We start from the raw sequence: 22,491 nt of genomic DNA, 5'->3' as shown, positions 1-22,491 counted from the left end.
ACAATAGCCCAGAATTCATGGAGATGATGAGAGATATGTCTGAACTACTTGAGAACGAGGAAAACAGATTATTCATCGACAAATTAGAGAGCTTTTATAAGTAAGGGATTTATGTGTATGACCGCACATTACAAGATGATGATGCCTTTATCTGCCAGGAAATGATGTGGTGTGGAGTATGGGTGCCACCATATGAGCTACAATGAGGTTTCATTCAGTAAATGTCAAATTACAAGCACCCACACTGTGTGATTACAGATATGTGGGAGTGTATGGCTTGTGTACAATGTCAATGGCAGCTGCCTAATAGTACTTATAGCATTAACATAATGTGGATCATTACTTTATTAGATGATGTCAACATAATTTGCCAAACAAGAAGGGATTGATCTGCCATTACAGAGTATTACTCTGAATATCAGCACTTTTCTTCTTGCTTGTGACTTAAACTATCAAGAAACTGCCTACCCTCCCAAATCTGTAAAAATAGATAAGCTATCAACATGCACCAGAACCAGGGCTTGATGTCATCTTGCCATGTTCACATCCTGATCTTCCCTTTCCAATGCTAGAAATGCTTTTAGCATTGGTTAACTAGAGGTATGTTACCAACTCTATTAAACCCCTACATATTTCAGAATATTACATTTGAATAAAATGCATGTTGCAAATAAATAAGCATAGTTTTTGATTTAGTACTAAAGAAAAATATTATAATGGATAGATATTTAAAGTATGAACATACTGAAAGCTTTTAAGGTCAAAGAACTGTTCTTTCAAACTATTACATTATATTTGCTGCAGAGAGTATGTCAAGGAGCGTATAGCTAATGGGTCCAATAAACAGAACATTAGCAAAAAGCAACAAAATGAATAAGAAGTCATAAAAAGTTAGAACATATCCAGCAAACACTATTAAACAGTTTCCAACAATATGATGCAGTTTGAATCTTGAAGATTAACAAGATATACATTACTACAATCATATAAAATCCTTAGATTATAATCAAATTGACTGAATAATGTAACCCAAAAATTACTTCCATCAACTTGTAAATCTGTCTACCACACCTAGATCCACATGATAAAATCTAGAGTAAATGAAAAGTCAAATGAGTTGGCAAAAAGTAGCAAATATATTGCAAATAAACAGATGTGTCACTTTTGAGACATTTTGGAGAAAACTAATATAACTGCATTGATACATAACCCAATTAGGCTTGTGACTCCTTGTTTTCTACTTATGTTCCTGTTTTCTACTTAAGATTCTTGTGACAGGTTTCAAGTGGCATTTGTCACCCGTAGGTTCCTTTGATAAAAATATATATGAAGTGATAAGCTTTTATTGTGGTGTACAGCAAAGATTGCCTGCTGCTCTAACCTACATAATTGAAAAAAAAGGATATGCCAATGTGTAACAAACCAAAGTAGACTAAATGTACGTTGGTGAATGGGGCATATTTAGCATGTGCAAGGGGGGTTCTTCTCAGAGTATGCATTAGACCTAAAGAATGTTCTACATATCCTCCATAATAGTTGACAATGGTTAGAACAGTGGTTCTTAACCTTGTTTGAGCTACCGAACCCACCAGTTTCATATGCACATTCACCTAACCCTTCTTTAGTGATAAATCAAATATGTGTGTGTCTTGACCTCGATGGTGGAGGCTCAGCCGAACCCCTGAGACCGACTCAGCGAACCCCTAGGCTCGATAGAACCCCGGTTAAGAACCACTGGGTTAGAACATCCTCTGGTACAAATTTCTGTTCTGACAAGTCATATCATTCTGCTAGTGGCAAAATCTAAGGGTTTGAGGCTTACCTGGGAGGGTTTAAAGAAATTTTCAAATCTGTAATTAAAATATTACAAAAAATACCTCTGCCTCCAATAACATGCACTAATCTGGCGCCTTTCTATAGCTAGTCCCTATATAACTGTCAGAGACAAAGAGATAGTTATCACAAAGGCATTTTGGAATGCCAGTGGATCAAAGAGCAGTATATTTCTTTCACCTTAAATATTGGCCATCAATATATTAATAGCTGTCAAGTGGATAATCCTGTTATATAAAATATGCAGCAATTCTTACTCACCATTAACATATCAGCAGTGATGGCCCAGTTAGAGAACAGCAAAGTCTCCCCAGCGAATATACAAATCTGTGGAAATGACATATTTTTCATTAACTAAAGAAAAAGACACACAAGTCTGACAATTTATCATGATGACACTTAATAATGTTTCTTTTATTAAAATGACGAGAGAGTGTCCACAATGCCTTTCCTAGACCTGTAAATCTCCATGTAAATCTCCATGTCCAGGCACAATTATGTGTTAAAAGTAGGTACAACCTTGTCTATTTGACGAATAGATATTTTTTTCTGAAATATAGTACAGGAAGCTCCAGCGTGGTAGTTATGCCTTTGATATGGTGATAGGGGAGATCCAGATAAATATGACTAAATTCTCATCAAAGAGATGTCTCTAACTCATCTGTTAATGTTCATGTTTGGTGTATTTGGTATTAAAATTTCAAGAAGAGGTAATATTATAAAAAATAGAGCAAGCTAAGTGCAAAAGGATTGATATAAAAATTATGAAATTTCCTTTAAATGTGTGATCCAAGGATTTAGGCCAGGAGTGAGCAACATTTATTGGTCCAAGGGCCATATTGTTATACTGCTTAACCGGGGCCGTACCAGTATAAACAACCACAGTTTAACCCCCTCCCCAAAAAAAAAAATTCTGCAGTGCAGCAATAAATACCACCCAATCGACCAAATACTGCATTCAGAGCAGACAGTGATAGTGGAGACTTCAGAGGAGATAATAATAGTACTGGAGACCCCAGAGCAGACAAATAATTCTGTAGACCACATAGCAGATAAAAAATACTGGAGACCCCATTGCACACATAAAATACTGGAGCCCCCCAGAGCATAAAACTACAAATGCTGGAGACACCAAATAAATTCTCTCCTTTTCTGGCTCCTCTTCTCTTCCCTACACAACACTGCAGCTTCTGCTCTCCTCCAATGTGCCTCTCTGCTCAGTGTCCCATGCTGCTTGTATGCGACAGCATCAGGACCTGGAGCAGAACTGAGCCAGAAGCAGTAGAGAACCTGGGAGCAGTACATTACAACTGACAAGTATTTACCACTCCTGGGTCCTCTTCTGATCCTGGGCGGCACTCTGCTCTGGGTCCTCACCTCGACGCATTCAACCAGTGTCAGGACACAGAGCAATGTGGCAGGAGAGGACCCAAAAGCAGTGTGGACTTCTTAGTTGCACTCATTGATACCTAGATTCCTGAACCAATGAGTGCTTCCATCAGTTAAGTTACATCAGTTATGGAAATGCTCATTGCACTTATGAGAGTGTGAACTCATGGCTAGGCCGCATTTGGCCTGTCGGCATGGGTTAAGCACCCCTTTAGTTGAGATGAATGTGTGCTGCACTTTATCTACATGTTTAAGAGTGAAGCTCCTCAGCTATAGATTAGAGGAATAAGGCACTGGGAGGGAATGTCTACATTTATCTCAATCCCTGCTACAGTAACCAGGAAAACAGGACTGTGGAGTCTGAGTTGGGGCGTTGGACACAGCCCTGATTGCTACTATCAAGATGATAGAAAACACAATTAAAAGATGTAACTAATAGCTGTAGTGTATTAAATACAGAGAGCATATTTAGACTAAAAGCTATAAGACCACCATAGTAAATATATCAGCTAGAGTGATCTTCTCTCGTTAAAGTTTTACACCTTTACATTACAATCATCAATGAATATTGGATTTTGATATCTACAGCAAGAAACAGGTTTTATAAATGGAATGTAACTTACTTTTGTGGAATATATATACAATCGTATATATGTTATTCCAGTAATTGCTTTAATATACAATGTATATGAGAGTAGTTTTCTGAGAATGTAAGCTAGCAACCCAGACCTAATGTAAACTCAGGCCTTTAGATTTGCTATTGGTTCATTGTGACATGATTCTCTGTATATTATCTGGATACAAGGAAAGTGCCCTACTAATGCACTATTCCCCAGGGTTATGTGTCTAATACAAAGCCACCCATCCCTCCGCTTGTGTATTTAGAAAGACTATTTCCAGTTATTGTTTGTTCCACTTATTATTTGTTTTTATTCACTGCTGCTATTGTGCGTGTAGTCTTTCAAGAATAATATCCTCACATGCTGCATCACCCTTATCTGCACTGTCTGTCTAATAGTAATAATTATAGTCTACAGATACACTTTAAAGGGGGTCTGTCAATATATATATATATATATATATATATATACAGAGAGAGAGAAAGAGAGAGAGAGTGAGAGACAGGGCTAATTTTAATGAGGATAAAGCAAAGCACCTTACTGCCCAAAATGAAGCTTGACATTTTCTAACAACTATTTCACAGGATCCACTACGCAGTATGCCATTGTAATGGCACATGCATCTTTTTCAAATAGATTGTACAATTGTACATGTGTTCTAAATAAAAAATAGGAAAAGAAAATACCAAATCCTTCTAGGGGAAAATGATCTTGATTGTGATCAACAGATCAAGCATGTTAATAGGTAACATGCTCAATCGTTTTTCTTCTCAACATAGAACGTAGAAATGTTGGTTCTATATATATATATATATATATATATATATATATATATTTCACAGCAGGGGCGTAACTACAGCGATAGCAGCCATAGCATCTGCTATGGGGCCCACAGTGTCACGGGGCCCCGTCATCTGACCTGACACAGTAAAGAATGGAGGATGCGCACCATTATATCTATATTGTACTGCACATGTCCAGCATAATATGTATATAACATATACTGTGATGTATATATGCATTATCTGTGATGTGTATAAGGTGTCTGTCTACACTGTATGTGAGTATGTTGCATATGGCACTGTATGTATGTGTATATGGACTTGAGTGTATTTATATGTGTGAGTATGCTAATATGTATATTTTTTAAATGGGAAGGGAGGGCCCCATACAGTAGCCTGCTAGGGGGCCCTGTCACTCCTAGTTACGCCACTGTTTCACAGCAAGTCTATTCAAACTAATGCAATTCCTATTTCTATAAAAAGAAGTGAAGACTCACCAGAAAAGATAAAGGGGAAATGGATGCAGAAGTAAACTATGGGAATGATGTCAATGCTGTTTGCGATCAGAAGTAAATCCCCCCCATATTGATGAACCCTCTTTCTGAGCCTATAAACTGCTTAACTGATAAATAGGAAAGTGATTTTATGTACAGAGTTAATGATGGAAAGAATAAGCAGGTTTATATTTTACAACTGGCTGGATGCTTACACTTTTGTCTTAATATCTAATTTTTGTTTCACTGTGTAATTCCACAGTTATAGTGACTGGACGCGTTGTCGCAAATCAAAGCGAATGCAGTACAGTACCCCATACAAATCTTTTCTTTATAGACCTTTCAAAAGGGACCAGATATATTGCTGCCATAAAATCATTGCTGCCAAAATGTCCTCTTGTTTTCCTAGAATAACAGCAACATAAAAGCCTTGTGTACCTGTACAATGCATTTACTGTTCCAATTTTGAAGTATTACGTTTTCTGATGAAAATAAACCTGCATTGGCAAGTATGTGCTGGTGTTAAATTCCTTGTGAATTTGCGCTATATTTTTAGAATACACTAGGCTTTCAATGGGCTTGGAAGTCACTGATACAGGAAGTATTTGATTCATCTTAGATTAGACAATTCTTTCAGGAGAAGGGTGCAATAAGTTAACTATACTGACCCAAGAAATGTAGATTTCTATACAACCTATACCATAGATGCCTGTAAAGATGGGCATATGTACCGTAATATATTCTGCTGTAATAAATTGCTGCACTGAACAAATGTAATTTCCCTTTCACTAGTATAGCATGGTGTACACTGAAGTAAAACCACTTCCAATGCATTTACTGTATTCACTCAATATTCTGTACAGTTTACAGTCACATTTACAACCTATAAACCAACTTGCAAACTTAATACATAACAAATACTTTGTTATCACATAGCACCTGAAACAAGATGCCATGTACAGTACTACTACAGTTTTGCATCAGGAAAGAGGACTAAGGCAGAAGCAATGGTGACTGAGTGGGTGGCATTGATTCTCTAACAGGAGTATAACAATTGCAGATCATGTGCAATCTGGATACCAGCTGAGCTGCACAGAAGGTTTGTTTCAGCTTCACTGGGTAGGAATTATTTAGGCACAAGAGAAAAGATTTCCCTAGTAGAGTGACTTACATATGCAGCTTCGATACTGCTCTTGGCAGCAACAAAGACCAAGCAAATGAAGATTGCAGATCCCAGCATGCCTACGGCACAGACAAGTGGGTCAGCACGTTGAGTTTTCAAGCGACACCACTTAGTAGCTCCTGCCCCGGTTATCACTCCAAGAAAACCAGTGATGCAGGTGATGACTCCAAAAATCAAACTGTTGAGAGAAACAGAAAGTTGTCAGGGAAATGGATTAGTATAGAGCAGTCAAGATACTTTTACACTGTTACCACTATGTACGTGAGAAATTGTTTATAGAACATCTCTGATTTTAATATATGCCCCCTTCTCAGGAGAGATTCCAATGTAAACACATTTATGTTTAGCCTAAGTAATTGAATTGAATTACCTGTCTTTGGTGCTACAGGGTCCAGAGTTACATGGCTCCACTGCTTTCTGTACAACTTGCGCTCTATTCAAATAGAGAGGAATCCACATACCAAGGGCCCCAGTTGCAAATGACACTGTAGACGTTGCCAGTGAAGAGAACACATAACTGCGACTGGTAAAAAAAAATAGGAAAAATATTAATGAAGTTTGGGAATACTGGCTGCCATGCTGGCCTGGTACTAATCAATAACTCAATTTCCTTTTCACTCTCTACTTTCTAGGGATTCCTTATTATGATTCCTTATTGTATATTTACCACCTATTTAGTCAAACTGTGTGTCACATGACATCATCGCCTAAAATATACAATGTGGTTGTCATGTTAATGGTCTGTAAACAAGTGAAGCTTCCTGCTTGTTCTGTGCCAATGTTATAGAGAAACTGTCAACAGAAACTGAACTAATAAACCACCACCAGTGATGTCAAGCATTCCATATCATGTTTCATTCCTGGCCCAGTGTGGTGGCTTCATCCAGAAAAGCTAATTTAACCCCTTCTTGTTGCAGGGATTTTTTCGTACATTTTGTGCTCCCCACTTTCAAAACCTTTTTGAACTTTTTCGTTTTCCGTATACAGAGCTTTTGTGAGTACTTATTTTCTGTGTAACCAATATTACTTCTCTGTGACATTATTTATTAGTCTATACCTTGTACTGGGAAGCTGGAAAAAAATTCCAAATGTGGTGAAACACATTTGCGTCACTTTCTTGTGGGCTCACTTTTTACGACTTTCTCTGTGCACTCCAAATTATATGTCTACTTTAGTCTTTGGTTCGGTACGATCACGGTGATATTAAATTTATATAGGTTTTATTGTGTTTTAATAGATTTTCAAAAATAAAAAAGTGTACGAAAAAAAAATTGTGTTTTGCCACCTTCTGATGCTAATAACTTTTTCATACTGAGATGTACGGAGCTGTGCAAGAAGTAATTTTTTGGCGGGATGAGCTGACGGTTTCAGTGCTACTATCTTTTTTTGTGATGTGATGTAAAATTTTATGTGATGTAAAATGGCATAAAGTCGTGTTTCAGACATTTGGGTGCTATTTTCCGTTATGGGGTTCACCGGCGAGAATATTTTATATTTTGATACATCAGGAATTTTGGGATAAGGCAATACCTAACATGTTTGTGATTTTTACTGTTTATTTAGTTTTATATCAGTTCTAAGGAAAGTGGGTGATTTAAATTTTTTATTTTTTACATTTAATTTTTTTAAATTTTTTTTTACTATTTTATAGACCTGCCAGGATACTTTACCCCTAGACAGTCTGATCATTGCTACCATATACTGCAATACTACTGTATTGCAGTATATGGCGTTTTTACACATAATTCATTGCAATGTGCCACTAGCGCGAATGTGCAAAAACCATATTGCCTCAGGTCTTACAAAGACCAGAGGCTGTCATGGAAACTGATCACCGCTTCCTGATGACATCACAGAGAGAGATGATCGCAAACAAGATGTTGGTTCCCACAATCAAAAAGTTAACAACTGAGATTGGTGCTGGCCCTGATCGCAGATATTAGCAGTGGGTGTTTGCTGCAATATGCAGCAGACCCCATGTCTGCATAATAAAGTCTCTCTTCATATTCCATGAGCCCTCTTCATACAGCATTAGCAGCTCCAGACCATATTATTACAGCATAGAGAGCTAAGAGGTTAAAGTAAGATGTAAATTGGTTTTCTAAAGGATGAGTCAAATGAGTCAAGGTTTTTAATGGAAAGTATATACTGTAGTTGAGATATACAATATATATAAAGGAAGGTGACAATACACATTAATTTTTCTGTCTAGGTGACCATTTAATGTGTATGGTATGGTCAATCAATGTGTGTTTATAATATTCCACTGGAAACAATGATTAATACTCTCAATGCCAACAAGTTTTGTTCCTAAAGGGAACTTAACATATGTAAAATGCAGTCTGCTCTGGAGGCAGCATGTCTTTTGGTTCCTGTTTTTACACCTTTCACTGTGCACTCCAAATGACTCCTCCCCTTTATTCTTATGGTCCATATGATCACAGAGATAACACATTTATTATATATGTATTATTATGCTTCAGTAGATGAGATGGGGGATGAGATGACATTTACATTGCTACCAATATGAAAATGTACGACCTTTTGATCACGTTTTAATAAAATGTTTATCTATTGCAATATGGCTATATAGACATTTCTTACCCAGGAGGCTGTAGTTTACATTTGAAGAACGTGGTGAATAAATTTTAATACATGTATATTGGAAAAATACCTGATATTCTGCCCCCACATTACTGAAAACTGAGAACTAAAGTGGGCAACCCATTTAAGAAGCCTAAAACAGATATAGCATTAAGTATACATTTATACATATTCTGCCTAAGCCATGGTAGTGCTGTACAGACCAGGTATGTCACTTAAGATGATATTCATTAAGATCCCCTTCTTGTTATTAAGAATCTTGCTTTCCCCTCTATGTCAACCACTTACTTCCTGATCAGTGCCTTCATGTCTCGAAACCAAGAGCTCCGTGCCTTCAGTTGTTCTGCGTGCCCTCTCTTTGCAACTGGTACAAATATTAGTATTAGAGTTCCTGTTATCATACCCAGAACTGGGGAGACCTGAAAGACACATTTTTCAAACATGTCATTGTGTGCAACAGAATAAAGTCCATCATAACAGAGACCACAAGAGACTTCAAGAAAGCACAGCTCACACTGGAAATGTGTTTTCATAAAATTAAAAGATGTTATATTAACTTGGGCTAAGGATACACCTGGCAAATTTCTGTTATTAATAATAGAAAGATTGCACAGCAGCCTGCATCTTTTTTCAGCTATTAATAATGGATGAAAAATAGGAGGTAATGGAAGGTCCATTAAAATCTATGGGGAAAGTGAACCAAAAACATTGAATTCACCTTCTGTTTTTAGTTTCCGCAAGGCTCTCCTTAAAAGAAATCTACCACTAGCTGGTAGACATATTAAACTACAAATACTTACCCGCTTAGAGCAGTTCAGAGCGTGGAGATGAGATGTCCGGTGCTCCAGGCTGCTAATTATGCACGACACTTGCGTGGCATCACCTTCCTCTCCAAGCATGGGAGGGGGAGGTGCAGGGGCGTGCATAATTAGCAACCTGGAGCACCGGACATCTAATCCCTGTGCTCCGACCTGCTAATTATACGTTTCTTTTCTAGATGATCCCGGCGTGTTAATCTTACGACCAGTAGGATCAACATCAAGAGGAATGTGGGTAAGTATTTGTAGTTTAATATGTCTAACAGCTAGTGGTAGCTGCAGAGTGACTAAACTGACCTTCAGTTCTCCTCCCATTTTTACCTTCCATTTTGCTATCCTTAACTGTAAAAAGTGTAATGGAAAACCAAGATGCCAGTGTGGACTGGGCCTTATAATTGTATTGTGCAATTTCTAATCTGCCAACTGGATATTACTAGTAAAAGGCTTGTCCCGCTACAATCTAACCTGGACAGATCATTGCTAAAAGTATTTAATTGTGTAGGGACATAACTTTTTGAAAAAAGCTATGGTAAAACCCAGTTATCAACATATTAATATGTTTAAATAATTTGTGTAAACTGTAAATAGTTGATAAATAGGAGACCACTTACAATGGAGACCACTACATCCACACTCCTTCCTTAACGATATACAGTATAACTAGGAAAAGCTCAGCAGACAACTACAATATTAAACAATAAGAATGTGAAAATAAACATTCCCTATTATCAGCCAATGGGACAGAAATATAACTATACTATAACGAGAACTCCCTAGTCACTCACTGGATCTGCCAAATAAGTTTTACAGAAAGAAAGTCAAAGGTGAAGAAGCAATGCTTCCTGTTTGAAGCCTTAAAATCAGATTTATGATCAAGCAAGCTATGCTTGCCTTAGATGTAGAAAAAAAAGGAAATGTAAAGTATAAGGGGTCAGCACTAAAGCTTTGGAAACAAGCTTTGTTGTTTTTTGTTCCCCTAAAAACAGGAAAGTGTCTTTGTTATAATCTCAAACAGCTCTAAGTGGCGTAAAGTCAGAAATTAGAAGCATTCAATGGGCGCCACTGATCAGGGTCAGATAATTACTAATGAGATTGCTTGGCATTGTTGTTCTGTCCGTATTTCACATCAGCTGAAGGACCTGGCCTAATATTACGTGATTATAATCCTTTTAGGCAATTTTATTATGAATATTCAATTGCACGTATATATATATATATATATATATATATATATATATATATATATATATCTGTTTGGCCAAATATTTTATGGCAGAACAGTGAAAGCTATGATAGATCCATTATATTCCAATAAATACAGATGGGTCACTTTCAATGCTGTTCATCAGATTTCCAATGGGTTCTAGTGTTTTAACAGTATGAATACTATTGCTATCTTATTTGTAACAATACTGGGACTTCTGCCAGGGTGACCTGAGCCTTGTGTTAGAGAATGTGATATTTACTATTCATCATGCAATGCGATAATAAATCCTTTAAGCATCAAGTGGGCAGTATTGATCAGACTTGGGTTATGCTATCAGTCACAGAAAGCAACACCTTTCATGGAATATTGCAACTTAAAATCTAAATTTGATGTTCAAAATTTGAAATGATTTACATATTGTATATGTCATCAGTTATCCTTTCATAAGAAGAAGCATATTCTATTTGGTCTAAATCCACAAAGGCTTTATATGTTTTTTCCATAATAAATGTTGAAATTGCTTACTAATATGTATTACTACTGTCTGGGGAATCGCTGCATACCTACCATGTGGTATGTACATCTGTTCTACTACCGTACAGAAGCTTCCATAAAAAATAATAAATGGTGTGTACAGTATTTCATTCTACGCATTTGAAAACCTTAGAAACCATTGAAAGTCAACATATTGGAAATAAAGTCTCTCTAGTACTTTTCTCGACACATATGGTTGCATGGGTTATTTGTATTTGCAAAAAGGGATTCACATTTAAATGCCCATAAAATAGAGAGTTTTGAGAGTAACCAGAAATTTTATAGTAATTAACCGCAAATATTAAAGAAAAAGACAGAAGAATAAATAGTGAAATCAGCTTAAGTAATAGTATACTCCTATATTAGTCTTGTCACACTGCTTTAGGTGGGGGTTGCTGAATTGCTAAGCATATGTTCTTCAGGATTTGAAGCTTTCAACTGCAGCAAGAGCTGCTATGAAATGCCATGCTTGTTCTCCACTGTTTGAGATGGTAACTATATACCCATTCATCATTGATATAATATTTAATTTGAATAATTTGAAGCTAATACTTTACCCGTAATGCCCAGCGCCAGTCCCCTGCTACTTGCTTGACACTTGAACCAGTGATGTATCCTAAGCCACTGTGGGTAAAGAAAAAGGGGGAATCATGTAAAAAGCTGCGTCATTTCTATAAACAGAGTAGATGCAAGTGGAACAGTGAAAGCTCATCGCTGTATGATGTATGATATATCAGCTCTCCTAATATTGACAGAGATGCAGATCACAAATAACTACATAATAGAAGATGAACAGTTATTGACAATGAATTTGTAACAAACAAACTATATACAAACTATAAAACACGAGGCATCTACAGATTGTGATGAAATGTAGAATTTGGGACTGAAAACTTATTTGGCTGCTTTTTTGCTGATATAACTCATAGATTACTATTGCATTTCTTTTTCAGGAAATGATCTCATTGAGCCACTTTATTATAGGAAATGACCAACAGAAATGTAGCTGCCACCCAGTCTGGTGCCTTCTGGTGTAGTCAGTTTTGTAGGAGAACTCCATTTGTTTATAATGGTTGTTTGTTTAAATAGTATTCTTGTAACATATATATGTATTAAAATATAGTTTTTCTATGGGTTCCTATCAAGTGTTTTTCAGTAGGGATAGGAAAAGACTTCAGCCAAAATAAAGCTTTTCAAGCCAGATCACCATGCCAATAAAAATATGACCTAATGTCAACCAATTATAATGATACAAAGTGCTTTATTAAATGTGCAGGTTTATACCACAGTTTTATACATTCTATCGTAAAACACAGGACAGCTTTTACATAAATTTAATAGAATAAAACAGGAAATATTCTGTAAATCTGTGTGTTATACTCCTTCATATCTTTGTCATAAAATATACTGCTATGTCATTGCTTTTACTTAGCACACATACAGCTATTCATAGGAAACTAAAAAATGGTCTATGTCGCTGATAATGGCAATTATGGAATTCTGCAGTAATACACCTGATCTGTGTAGATAGGAAGAAGTAACAGCTTTGTGGAAGCCCTTATCATGCTGTGTTAATGGGGTCTCAGTTCAGCATTATATGTACACAATAATTATGTCCATAGCTTAATACTTTTATCTGTTGCTTTGAGGCAATAATAGTTGTTGCTTGTTTAGAAATGGGGGGGGGGGGGTATCAGATGTGTATGAGAGCAGAACTGTTTAGTTACCCATGGCCAATCAAGGCTCAGCTTTCATTTTCCCACAGCTGTTTAAAAAATTAAAGCTGTTCTCTGATGGGAAACTAGAACAGTTTTAAGTGTCTTCTATATTGGCTTCAGGCATTAAATGTTCATTCTTTGATCAGAATCTCATGCTTATTTAAGACTCTAGTTGGAAATAGCAAACCACTGAGTTTATATGTAAAGAACAAACCACTAGGCACTGACACATGAACACTGTATACTCCATATGGCTGTACTCTGAGTGTCATGACTATAAATAGACCCATTGCTTGTGCTGACTAAGTATGATCCCTGGTGAATACACTTACGCAGTACAGAATACTCCATGTTACAGCAATTACCTTCCAAGAGGGATAGCAAAGTAGAAGACTGACAGCATCAGTGTACGGGTGTTCTTGGTAAACAGATCTCCTATGATGGTGGGAGCAATGGTTGAATAACTAGCCTCCCCAATGCCCACAAGACCTCTGGAGAGCACAAGCAGCCAGAAATACTAAAAAAAATAAGACATTTAAAATGCATTATTATTAAACTTAAAATAACGTGTGTGCAAATGTTCAGTTTTATTCCTTCTAGACTTGAAAGAGTTAACATATAAGCAATTTTCTTTTGTTGCCACGGTAACTGGTAAGGGGCATGTAATGAGAGTAAGTATAAAAAAGAAGAAGTCGGGTGTATCACTCCTGGCAGGGGTCCTATTATCAGCCAGACATTTCCAATAAACATGGCAAAATCATTACACGGCTTTGTTTTGTCTCTGCTTTTCCACTGCTCTGCATGGTTAATCTTACAGTAAATTTGCCTTTGCTTGTAAACAAATACGTATCATTATCACTTGCTAATAAAGCACCAACATATCATGTATCATGTTAGGAAACGCAAAAGAAATGTTGACAAATGGATACTTTCAATAGAAAGTAATATAATAAAACTTTTTAAAATAATAAAAGTTTTAATCTTCAGTATCACTAAGTACTCTACATAAACATGGACGACTAATTAGTGTGGGGGTATTACACAAAAAGGGGAATAACAAAAAAAAAGGGTTAAGTAGGTAAAACAATTTCTATTGGATATATAGTTGCTATGAGTTGGCAATCTGATATGGCGCTGCTTGAGCTATCACCTGTACTAACCCATGTCTCTTCCTATGAAAGTATGCTATGCTGCATGAATCTGAGAGAAATACAGCTATGGTATGCTCCATCGCACTCCACACATGGAGGTATTTTCACCTAATATCATAAGACAGTGGTGGCGAACCTATGGCACTGGTGCCAGAGGCGGCACTCTGAGCCCTCTGTGTGGGCACTCGGGCCATTACCCCAGAATGAAGTTCACCAGACAGAACTCAAAGAATCTGCCTGCAGAATCTTCCTACAATGATGGCGAATTTGCCCTCCTCCTTTCACTTGTGTTGGTGTCCTTAGGAGGCTGAACGATTGAAAGTTGTCAAAGAACAAGGAGAAATAAATTACTGCTTAAATTGCTGCGCTGGCACTTTGCAATAAATAAGTGGCTTTTGGTTGAAGATTGGGCACTCAGGCTCTAAAAGGTTTGCCATCACTGTCATAAGAGCTTCTAATATCTAAAGGGATACCCCAGTTATTGCTATTTAAATATTATTTTGTGAAATGGAAAGTTTCATTGCAGTTTTCCAGAGTTTCTACAGAACAACAGATAGAAAATATATTCTGGTCATAAATGATCTTAGAAATGATATTGGAAATGTGAAAGACTGCTACAGAATTTATATAACACTGTATAACTTTCGTTATGCAAAAAATAACCATTCTTTGCTGACATTGTATCCAACATCCCTTTAAGCAGTAATATCAGTCTGTCTAGCAAGGAATTCTCTAAATCTAGTAAATTGGACGCATACAGCTTGTCAGCCTTTGTGGTGAACCCAGGTCATTACACAATGATAAAACATTTCCGCATTGCTTTGTAGCAGGTCTGTGTCCTTCAGGCTAGGCACTTTGTGTATATTATTTACGCAGTCTGCATGAGAATAGGAAACTCCTCCATGGGATTATGGCCAATATTTGTCTTTATGCCTAAAGAGCAAACTGAAGGTGTCTGTGAATATAAGATGAAGATGCTTTATAACCAGGGGAAGGTGAAAAGGAATGTCTTCTACTGCTGTACATTCTTATTCCAGTTATTGAGAGTCGAAGCAAAGTGGAGATCATGATAAACTAAGGGAGATGTAACAATGTGGAGCAGGCTTTGCCATTGCAAAGACAGACAACACAATTTTTCTGCTGTGCCATATTTACTTTATATCTATTACTGTAATGTTAAATTCTAGTACCATTTAAAACTATAGTGTTCTACTATCTGCCTTCATAGAGTTATTCAAAACTGGGTGCAAAGTCTAAAAGTGTTTGGCACACAGGCTATTTTTCGCGCGATCAGGCCCCTTTTCTGAAGATCACACCCCCACCCGACTTACAATGGAGGACTACAATGTAATGTGAGCTGTACCAGAATATACAGTGGGATACATCCTTGCCCTACTTTGGGAATCCACCTGACTTACGGAACCCTACAATGTGAATGTAGCCTTAACTGTCCAAACCAATTTCAGTAGTACCAGATACTATGTATAAGGATCACTGCAGCCCTTTAAAATAGCTTCTCCTATGTTTTATACATATTCAGCATGTGTAAATGATAAAGGTATATCTACTAAATTATAAAATTAGGAATTTCATGAAAACTAAAATCACAGGTTAATTAAATTGCTGCATACTTAGGCTATGTCAGGATTATAAAGTAAAACAATAATCAAAAATACATTTCAGAATTGGACTAATGAATCGTAGAGCTCATCTTATCACAGGCAATAAGCACGTTTGTTTTCATTCTGTTGCTACAGTCCCTGTATTTATGTCATCCTCACACAGTAAATTCTGTAAATTAACACAGTGAGAAAATGTGCTTATTTCAGATAATGTAATTCACAAAATTAAAAAATACCCCGGCTCATTGAGGATATTAAATTGGGACATTTAGACAAATAAAACCCGAGAACATTCACAATGAATGAAGAATGAGATGACGAGATGCCATCCATGCGTTCAGAGCTGCCTCTTAATGTAGGAGTGTTAAAAGATTTCCATCCAAAATAAAAACAGTACTGTGTACACTGGTGACTGGCGCTGCTGGGTTTATGGATGATTGAAGAACATTAAGTGATATCCTCTATCTTTCAGCATTGCATGAAGACCTATCCCTTGCATTGTATAAATAGTGGGATTCTGATGCTTCCACCCTATATGCTTTACTTATGTTATAACAATGTGTGCTTGTTTTTATTAACTAAGCATTTGCCGATTTTAAGCATACTGAGAAAGATGTATCAATTTGTTGACAAAAATTATCTGTCACCAGGAATGTCATTTTCAGCTAGTGACAGGTTCCAATAGCCTTTGCTCTAAATTATTTCAGTTCTTTATAAAACTTTATTTAACATTACCTTGCTCCATCCCAGCAGCGTGTAGTAAGTCCCAGAAGTCGAGGAGCATCTGCAGCAGCCTGTGTGCCTGTGTCTCAGCCTGCTGGATGAGGGGAGGGGGATGTTGTGGAGTAGAAGAATGTAAGAGGAAACAAAGGCACACACAAGCTGCAGCTCCCCCCTACCTAGACTCACCACATGCTGCTGGCAACGAGCCAGGTAATATGAAATAAAGTTTTATAAACTACTGAAATTAATCAGAATTCTTTTTTTTTAAGCAGCATAGTATAGGCTATTGTCATCAGCTAAAAGGACATGACATCCCTGGTGACAGATTTTCTATGAATGCTGTGAATCACATTTAGCAATATTTTAAGACAGAGCTCAGACTCTTTTATAACTAGCATGAAAAAAGGAACAGGGCCTCAAAAAAAGGGCATGCCTATGCAGGAAACAGTGAGAGTGCTAAAAATTAAACAAATTCAACAGAATTTTCTGCCTTAAACTAAGAGGAGGTGCAAAGTACAACTAGTTCATCTTAAACTACAACAGATTTATCATCCTACATCAGACACTGATAAATTTGGTTCAGCACAAGGCTGTCTAGTGTTTCTTTGAAACACTTGTTATAAATATGTCCCATTGAGTTAACAGAAGAGGTCTCATCATTTTTGATACACTAAAGAACTCATGGGATTAAAAATTCCTCTTCCCTCCTTACTAGCTTTACTCCAGGCAACCTACACCTTAAGCCTAAACATATATTTTTCAATAGGCTCCTAAACATAGCCATGGTTTCCAAGGCCCTGTGTATGAGCCAAGTACCCAGGGCAGTGCAGTCTTTTCTATCGGCAAGTGAGCGGACCTCCCACACATTTGTATGCAGGTATGCCAACAAGCAATAGAGTATAGATTGATAAGACATTGCATGTGTCCCATCAAATAGCCATTGTTGGGCAGGACAAACACAGGTTAATGCTCCTTTGCATTGGCCTTCTTGTCTGTTATTCTTATAAATGTTTATGTAACAGCAATATTACATTCAGCAATAATTTGACAAATAAGTGTTCAAAGCTTTTGCAACTGGACAGATGAGCATTAAAGAGGACATATCAGGGTGATCTGGGATACCCAACCACCCACAGGTCCCAGTCCCAGCAGTCAGACCACCATTGACCGGCAAATTATCATCTATGCTGTTGATAAGTGATAACGTGTTAACTTGATCCAGATAATAATGATACAAATAATAATGGATCTTTATTTTTATAGCACCAACACATTCTGCAGTCCTTCACCTATCATGGTGTACATATACAAATAAAATAAGACCTTATAAAGTAATAAAAGTGATAAGAAATAGGAGTGAGGGCCTTGCTCACAAGAGCTTACAATCTGGTTTCGTATGGGAATCTGTCTAATAGACTGATTCATCCTAACTATACTGAATAGATTACAGCACTTACAATTAACCATTTATATGCAATATTCTCTGCTCAGAGGAAAACTACTAGCACAGGTTCTTTATAACCAATGTGATCACCTACACTGCATAGAACAAAGGACTATGGATTTATTCATGAAGGAAACATCACAGAAGGGTGTGACAAAGCATGTGCAACTGGAATGCAAATATTAAAATGAAAAAGAAAGTTGCTTGCCCTTGATGAGGGAGTTAGCATTGTATATATTGAATTAATGCTATGTATACAATCCTGCATACTGTTCGCCGGCTGATTCTTCATTCTGACTGCCCGCGATATCTTATGTTTTATGCACAATTTGACAGATGAGTGTATGCCAATACTTGTATTTGATTGTTCTTTAATTTGTATGGTTGTTTTTATTGAATTTGCACATTTCAGTGCACTCTTGTACTACTACACCATTACACACCAACTCGGTGTCTCCAATGATGACGATATTGTACTGAGAAAATTGTCTATGTATGATGACTTGTTTTTATTATTCAATAAAAGAGTTTAAAAAAAAATGAAAAAGAAAGTTTGAGGATGGCCCTGACTCTCAAATAGTTTAATCCTTGTAGGAATGTGACACCTCTCACATTTCAACCTCATGTAGCCTTCTAATTCTCTAGAGCTGTTATGTCATAATTACTACAAAAGAAAAACTGGCAGGTTGAAACAAAGTCTGAGCCTCCTCCATATAAAAGAGGATTTGGTAGAAACAAAGAAGAGTAATTACCAGGAACGTGTGCTACCATGGTGGGTCGGTCTCACCTGATCCTGGTCTGGCAGTGTCAATACCTTTCAGCTGAGCAAATATAATTTTATTAGTGTCTAAGAATGCGACTTAACTGGATGATGTTCAAATATTCTTGAAATACCCAATATTAGACATGACATGTGGGTAATACAAGAGGGGAGGTCATTCCACTACATTTTACAATTCACAGTTACATTCCCTATGTTTATCACGCACACATAGGAACTCATTCATAGGTGTTACTGGATAACTATGCATCAATGGTAAATCTGTAACACTATCACCCTTTGGAGCTTTTGACTAGCTTAGGCACCTAGCCTACCACAAAAACCAAACTAGTGAGCTGCCATACATTTAGCACACAATGGCGTGTATATGTGGTCTTAATTCTGAATACATTGCTTTATCATAAACAATTGAATTTTCTTTTGGCAACATATCATATAATTTTTGCAGGGTGTTGCAGGGACAATGCTAATTTAGATAATTTAATCTGTTTTAAGAATTTTAATGAAATGACTCAAGTAATTTGGGGTTTTTACAGTTGGTATGGAAAGTATTCAGACCCCTTAAAATTTTTCACTCTCTGCAGCCAATTGTTAAAATCAAAAAAGTTCTTTTTTTGCTCATTTCCTGCACCCCATCTAGCTAGTTTTAGCTAGTTTATTATGCAAGAAAACTGAAATATCACATGGTATTCAGACCCTTTGCTCAGTATTAGTTAGTAGCACCGTTTGAGCTAGTGCAGCCATGAATTTTCTTGGAAATTAACACGTTTGCCACACTTGGATTTGGGGATCCTCGGTCATTGTTCCTTGCAGATCCTGTCCAGTTCCCTCAGGTTGGATGGTGAACGGTGAGCATCCAGAGATGCTCAATTGGGTTTAGGATTGTAATTGACAGGTGATGAGCAGTGCCTGATTTTCTCCACACAAACACCTAAAGTTCATTCTTCATTTCATCAGACCACAGAATCATATTCCTCATAGTCTGGGAGTCCTTCATGTGTTTTTTGCACATGCTTTCATATGTCTGGCTTTCATCAGCAGACTCTTCCATAAAGCCCCAACTGGTGGAGGGCTGCGGTGGTAGATGACTTTGTGGAGAATTCTCCTTCTCCCTACTGCATCTCTGGAGCTAAGCCACAGTTATTTATGGAGGCCACTGTCCCCTTAGAAACCTGCAGAAATTCATTTGTAACTTTGCCCACATCTGCGCCGTGCCACAATTCTTTCTCAGAGCTCCTTGGGCACTTCCTTAGACTTTATCATTCTCATGTGCTCTGACATGCACTGTGAGCTGTGAGGTCTTATATAGACAGGTGTGTGTCTTTCCTTATCAAGTCATATCAGTTTAATTAAACACAAGTGGACTCCAATGGAGTAGAACCATCTTGAGGAGGATGAGAAGGAAATGGACAGCATGTGAGTTTAATATGGAAGGATCTCCGCTATACTTATGAGCACGTGATATTTCAGTTTTCCTTGATTAATAAATCAGCAAAAATATCTACATTTCAGTTTTTTTCTGTCAAGATGGGGTGCAGAGTGTAAATTAAGGAGAAAAAAAAACTTTTTTCCACTTCCCAATTGGCTGCAATAAAACATAAAATAAAAATATTTAAGGGGTCTGAATACTTTCCATACCCACTGTAAATAATAGTGATCCCATGGATTGTAATGTGATTGTAACACATGGCCTTTCAGTACAGCTAAGAGCCAAAGACAAAATCTATATATTCCTGCAAGACACTATTTCAGTTATGTAATACAAACCACATGTTAGTACAACACATGGGACTGCCTGACCAATGACTTGTTATAAAGAAGGCTATACTATATTGACTGCATTCTTGCTCAATGTGATATGACTAATACGTTGCTATCATTGCACAGTTCAGTCCATTCATACACTACCTGTTTGGAGATGAAGGAACTTGAGAAGGTGATTGCTGACCAGAAGAATATCCCACAGCTCAGGATCACTTTTCTGTTGAAGCGGTCTCCTAAGTAACCAAATATGGGAGCTGCCACCATGAAACTACAGATGAAAACTGCCAAAGAAGAGTAGAGTTAGTGATTTATGATCACTGCTTTTACTGAATACATAACCATAGTTACAAAGGGTCAACAGTAAAAACACCAGAGCATGAAACATTCAGGCTCACTACAGTCACAGATGATTGTTTTTCATCTTTACTGTACATATGTTACATGAGTCTTAGGTTTTTGTAAAGGGAAAAATAATTTTGACACAAATAGAAATACTACCAGCACTAATGTCATAAAAATATCATATATAAAGTACATTAAAAAGAGTGAATGAACTGTAAGGTAGTAGCAATACAGCAATGAGGTAAATGCAATCTGCCAGAAATCTGCATAATGCATTCATAGAATATATTTATGGTAGCGTAGGACGAAAACTTGGGTATGTATCAGATGATAATGCCACTGACGTTATCAAGCCTGCATGACAAACATTTCATTCATAAAAAGGATTGCTATTCATATCTTACAAGATAAGATTGGTTAGGAGACACACCTGTCCTATTCATGTGTGTTTTAGATATAGTACCCGTTGTAGATCCAACATAGGCACAATTTTTTAATTATATGATCAAAATAAAAAACTAGTATCACTAGTACAAGTCAGAGTATATACTGTATTAGCAACTGGTTTCCAGACAATGACTGATCTACAGTAAACAACCTGATATACAGGAAGGCCACAGGCTTCTCAATGTGTCACGTAAAAAATACTAATCTACTAGGGAACTACCAGCTTAATACAGAGAAATGTACCACATAAATGCAGTTTATATCAAGAACTATACTTGATAAAATAATTGTTAGACCTGCAATGGTTAAAAAGTGGAAAGTAGATTCCACCTCAATGTCGGCAAATTAGATGCTATAACATGCAAGACATTTAACGCACTATATCATCTCCAACAATATGTTGCTTGCCATTGTTATCACTGTGTGGCATACTTTAAGCAGTAACAAGGGAAAGAAGCCGAATTGTGAATGCCCAGCAAAAGGTAATAAGTATGGCCTGTAGTGCATAATAACCACTTTGTTACTGTCTAGACAACATGTACAGGTTCCCACAGAATAGCCAAAGCAGGTAGTTAAACATAAAATTACATATGAGGTGTTAAGACATGGAAGATAAAAGTAAACATTGAGATTTTTCATAAAATTTCATAAGATTCATATGGTTGCATCAAGGGGCCTTGCATCTTGATGAATGTGAAAAAAATTGTAATAGGGAACAACTTCTCAGGGCCAGAAGGGGTTGCCCAAATACAGGTAATTTTTAATAAATGGCTGGGGGGGTCTATAAAAATAAAAATGAATGTATACTTACCTCTAACCTCCCTTCCATTCCTGGCACTTCCAGCTTCTGATTGTATAAATGTATAGTTGATTTTGTAGAACAAGCTTGGAATATCTCAATATATACTTTGAATGGTATTTTAATCAAATGTCCATTTCACACTCCAAAACATACTGGTAGGATGATTAGATTGTGAGCCCCATTGGGGACAGGGACCAATTTGGCAAGCTCTGTGCAGCGCTGCATAATCTGTG

At 37.0% G+C, this 22,491-nt stretch overlaps 1 protein-coding gene across 4 annotated transcripts in view; it reads right to left on the bottom strand.

Annotated features, from left to right (window-relative positions):
• SPNS2 (SPNS lysolipid transporter 2, sphingosine-1-phosphate) overlaps positions 1-22,491 on the bottom strand; it is an 89,417-nt gene that overhangs the window by 15,305 nt on the left and 51,621 nt on the right. For all 4 annotated transcript variants that reach the window (XR_011853176.1, XM_072136148.1, XM_072136149.1 and 1 more), the window contains exons 3-9: positions 20,812-20,948; positions 13,548-13,699; positions 12,022-12,088; positions 9,194-9,324; positions 6,672-6,824; positions 6,290-6,479; positions 2,095-2,160 (exon numbers count right to left, since the gene is read on the bottom strand). Coding sequence is in view for 3 of the 4 variants with exons in the window: in XM_072136148.1 (XP_071992249.1) it covers positions 2,095-2,160; positions 6,290-6,479; positions 6,672-6,824; positions 9,194-9,324; positions 12,022-12,088; positions 13,548-13,699; positions 20,812-20,948 (896 nt within the window). In the remaining variant the exon portion in view is untranslated. The remainder of the gene's footprint in view (positions 1-2,094; positions 2,161-6,289; positions 6,480-6,671; positions 6,825-9,193; positions 9,325-12,021; positions 12,089-13,547; positions 13,700-20,811; positions 20,949-22,491) is intronic.

The sequence above is a fragment of the Engystomops pustulosus genome, chromosome 2 (genome assembly GCF_040894005.1).
Source record: "Engystomops pustulosus chromosome 2, aEngPut4.maternal, whole genome shotgun sequence".
NCBI lineage: Eukaryota > Metazoa > Chordata > Amphibia > Anura > Leptodactylidae > Engystomops > Engystomops pustulosus.
Note: the sequence above shows the minus strand (reverse complement) of the source record. Positions and strands in the feature narration are given on the sequence as shown.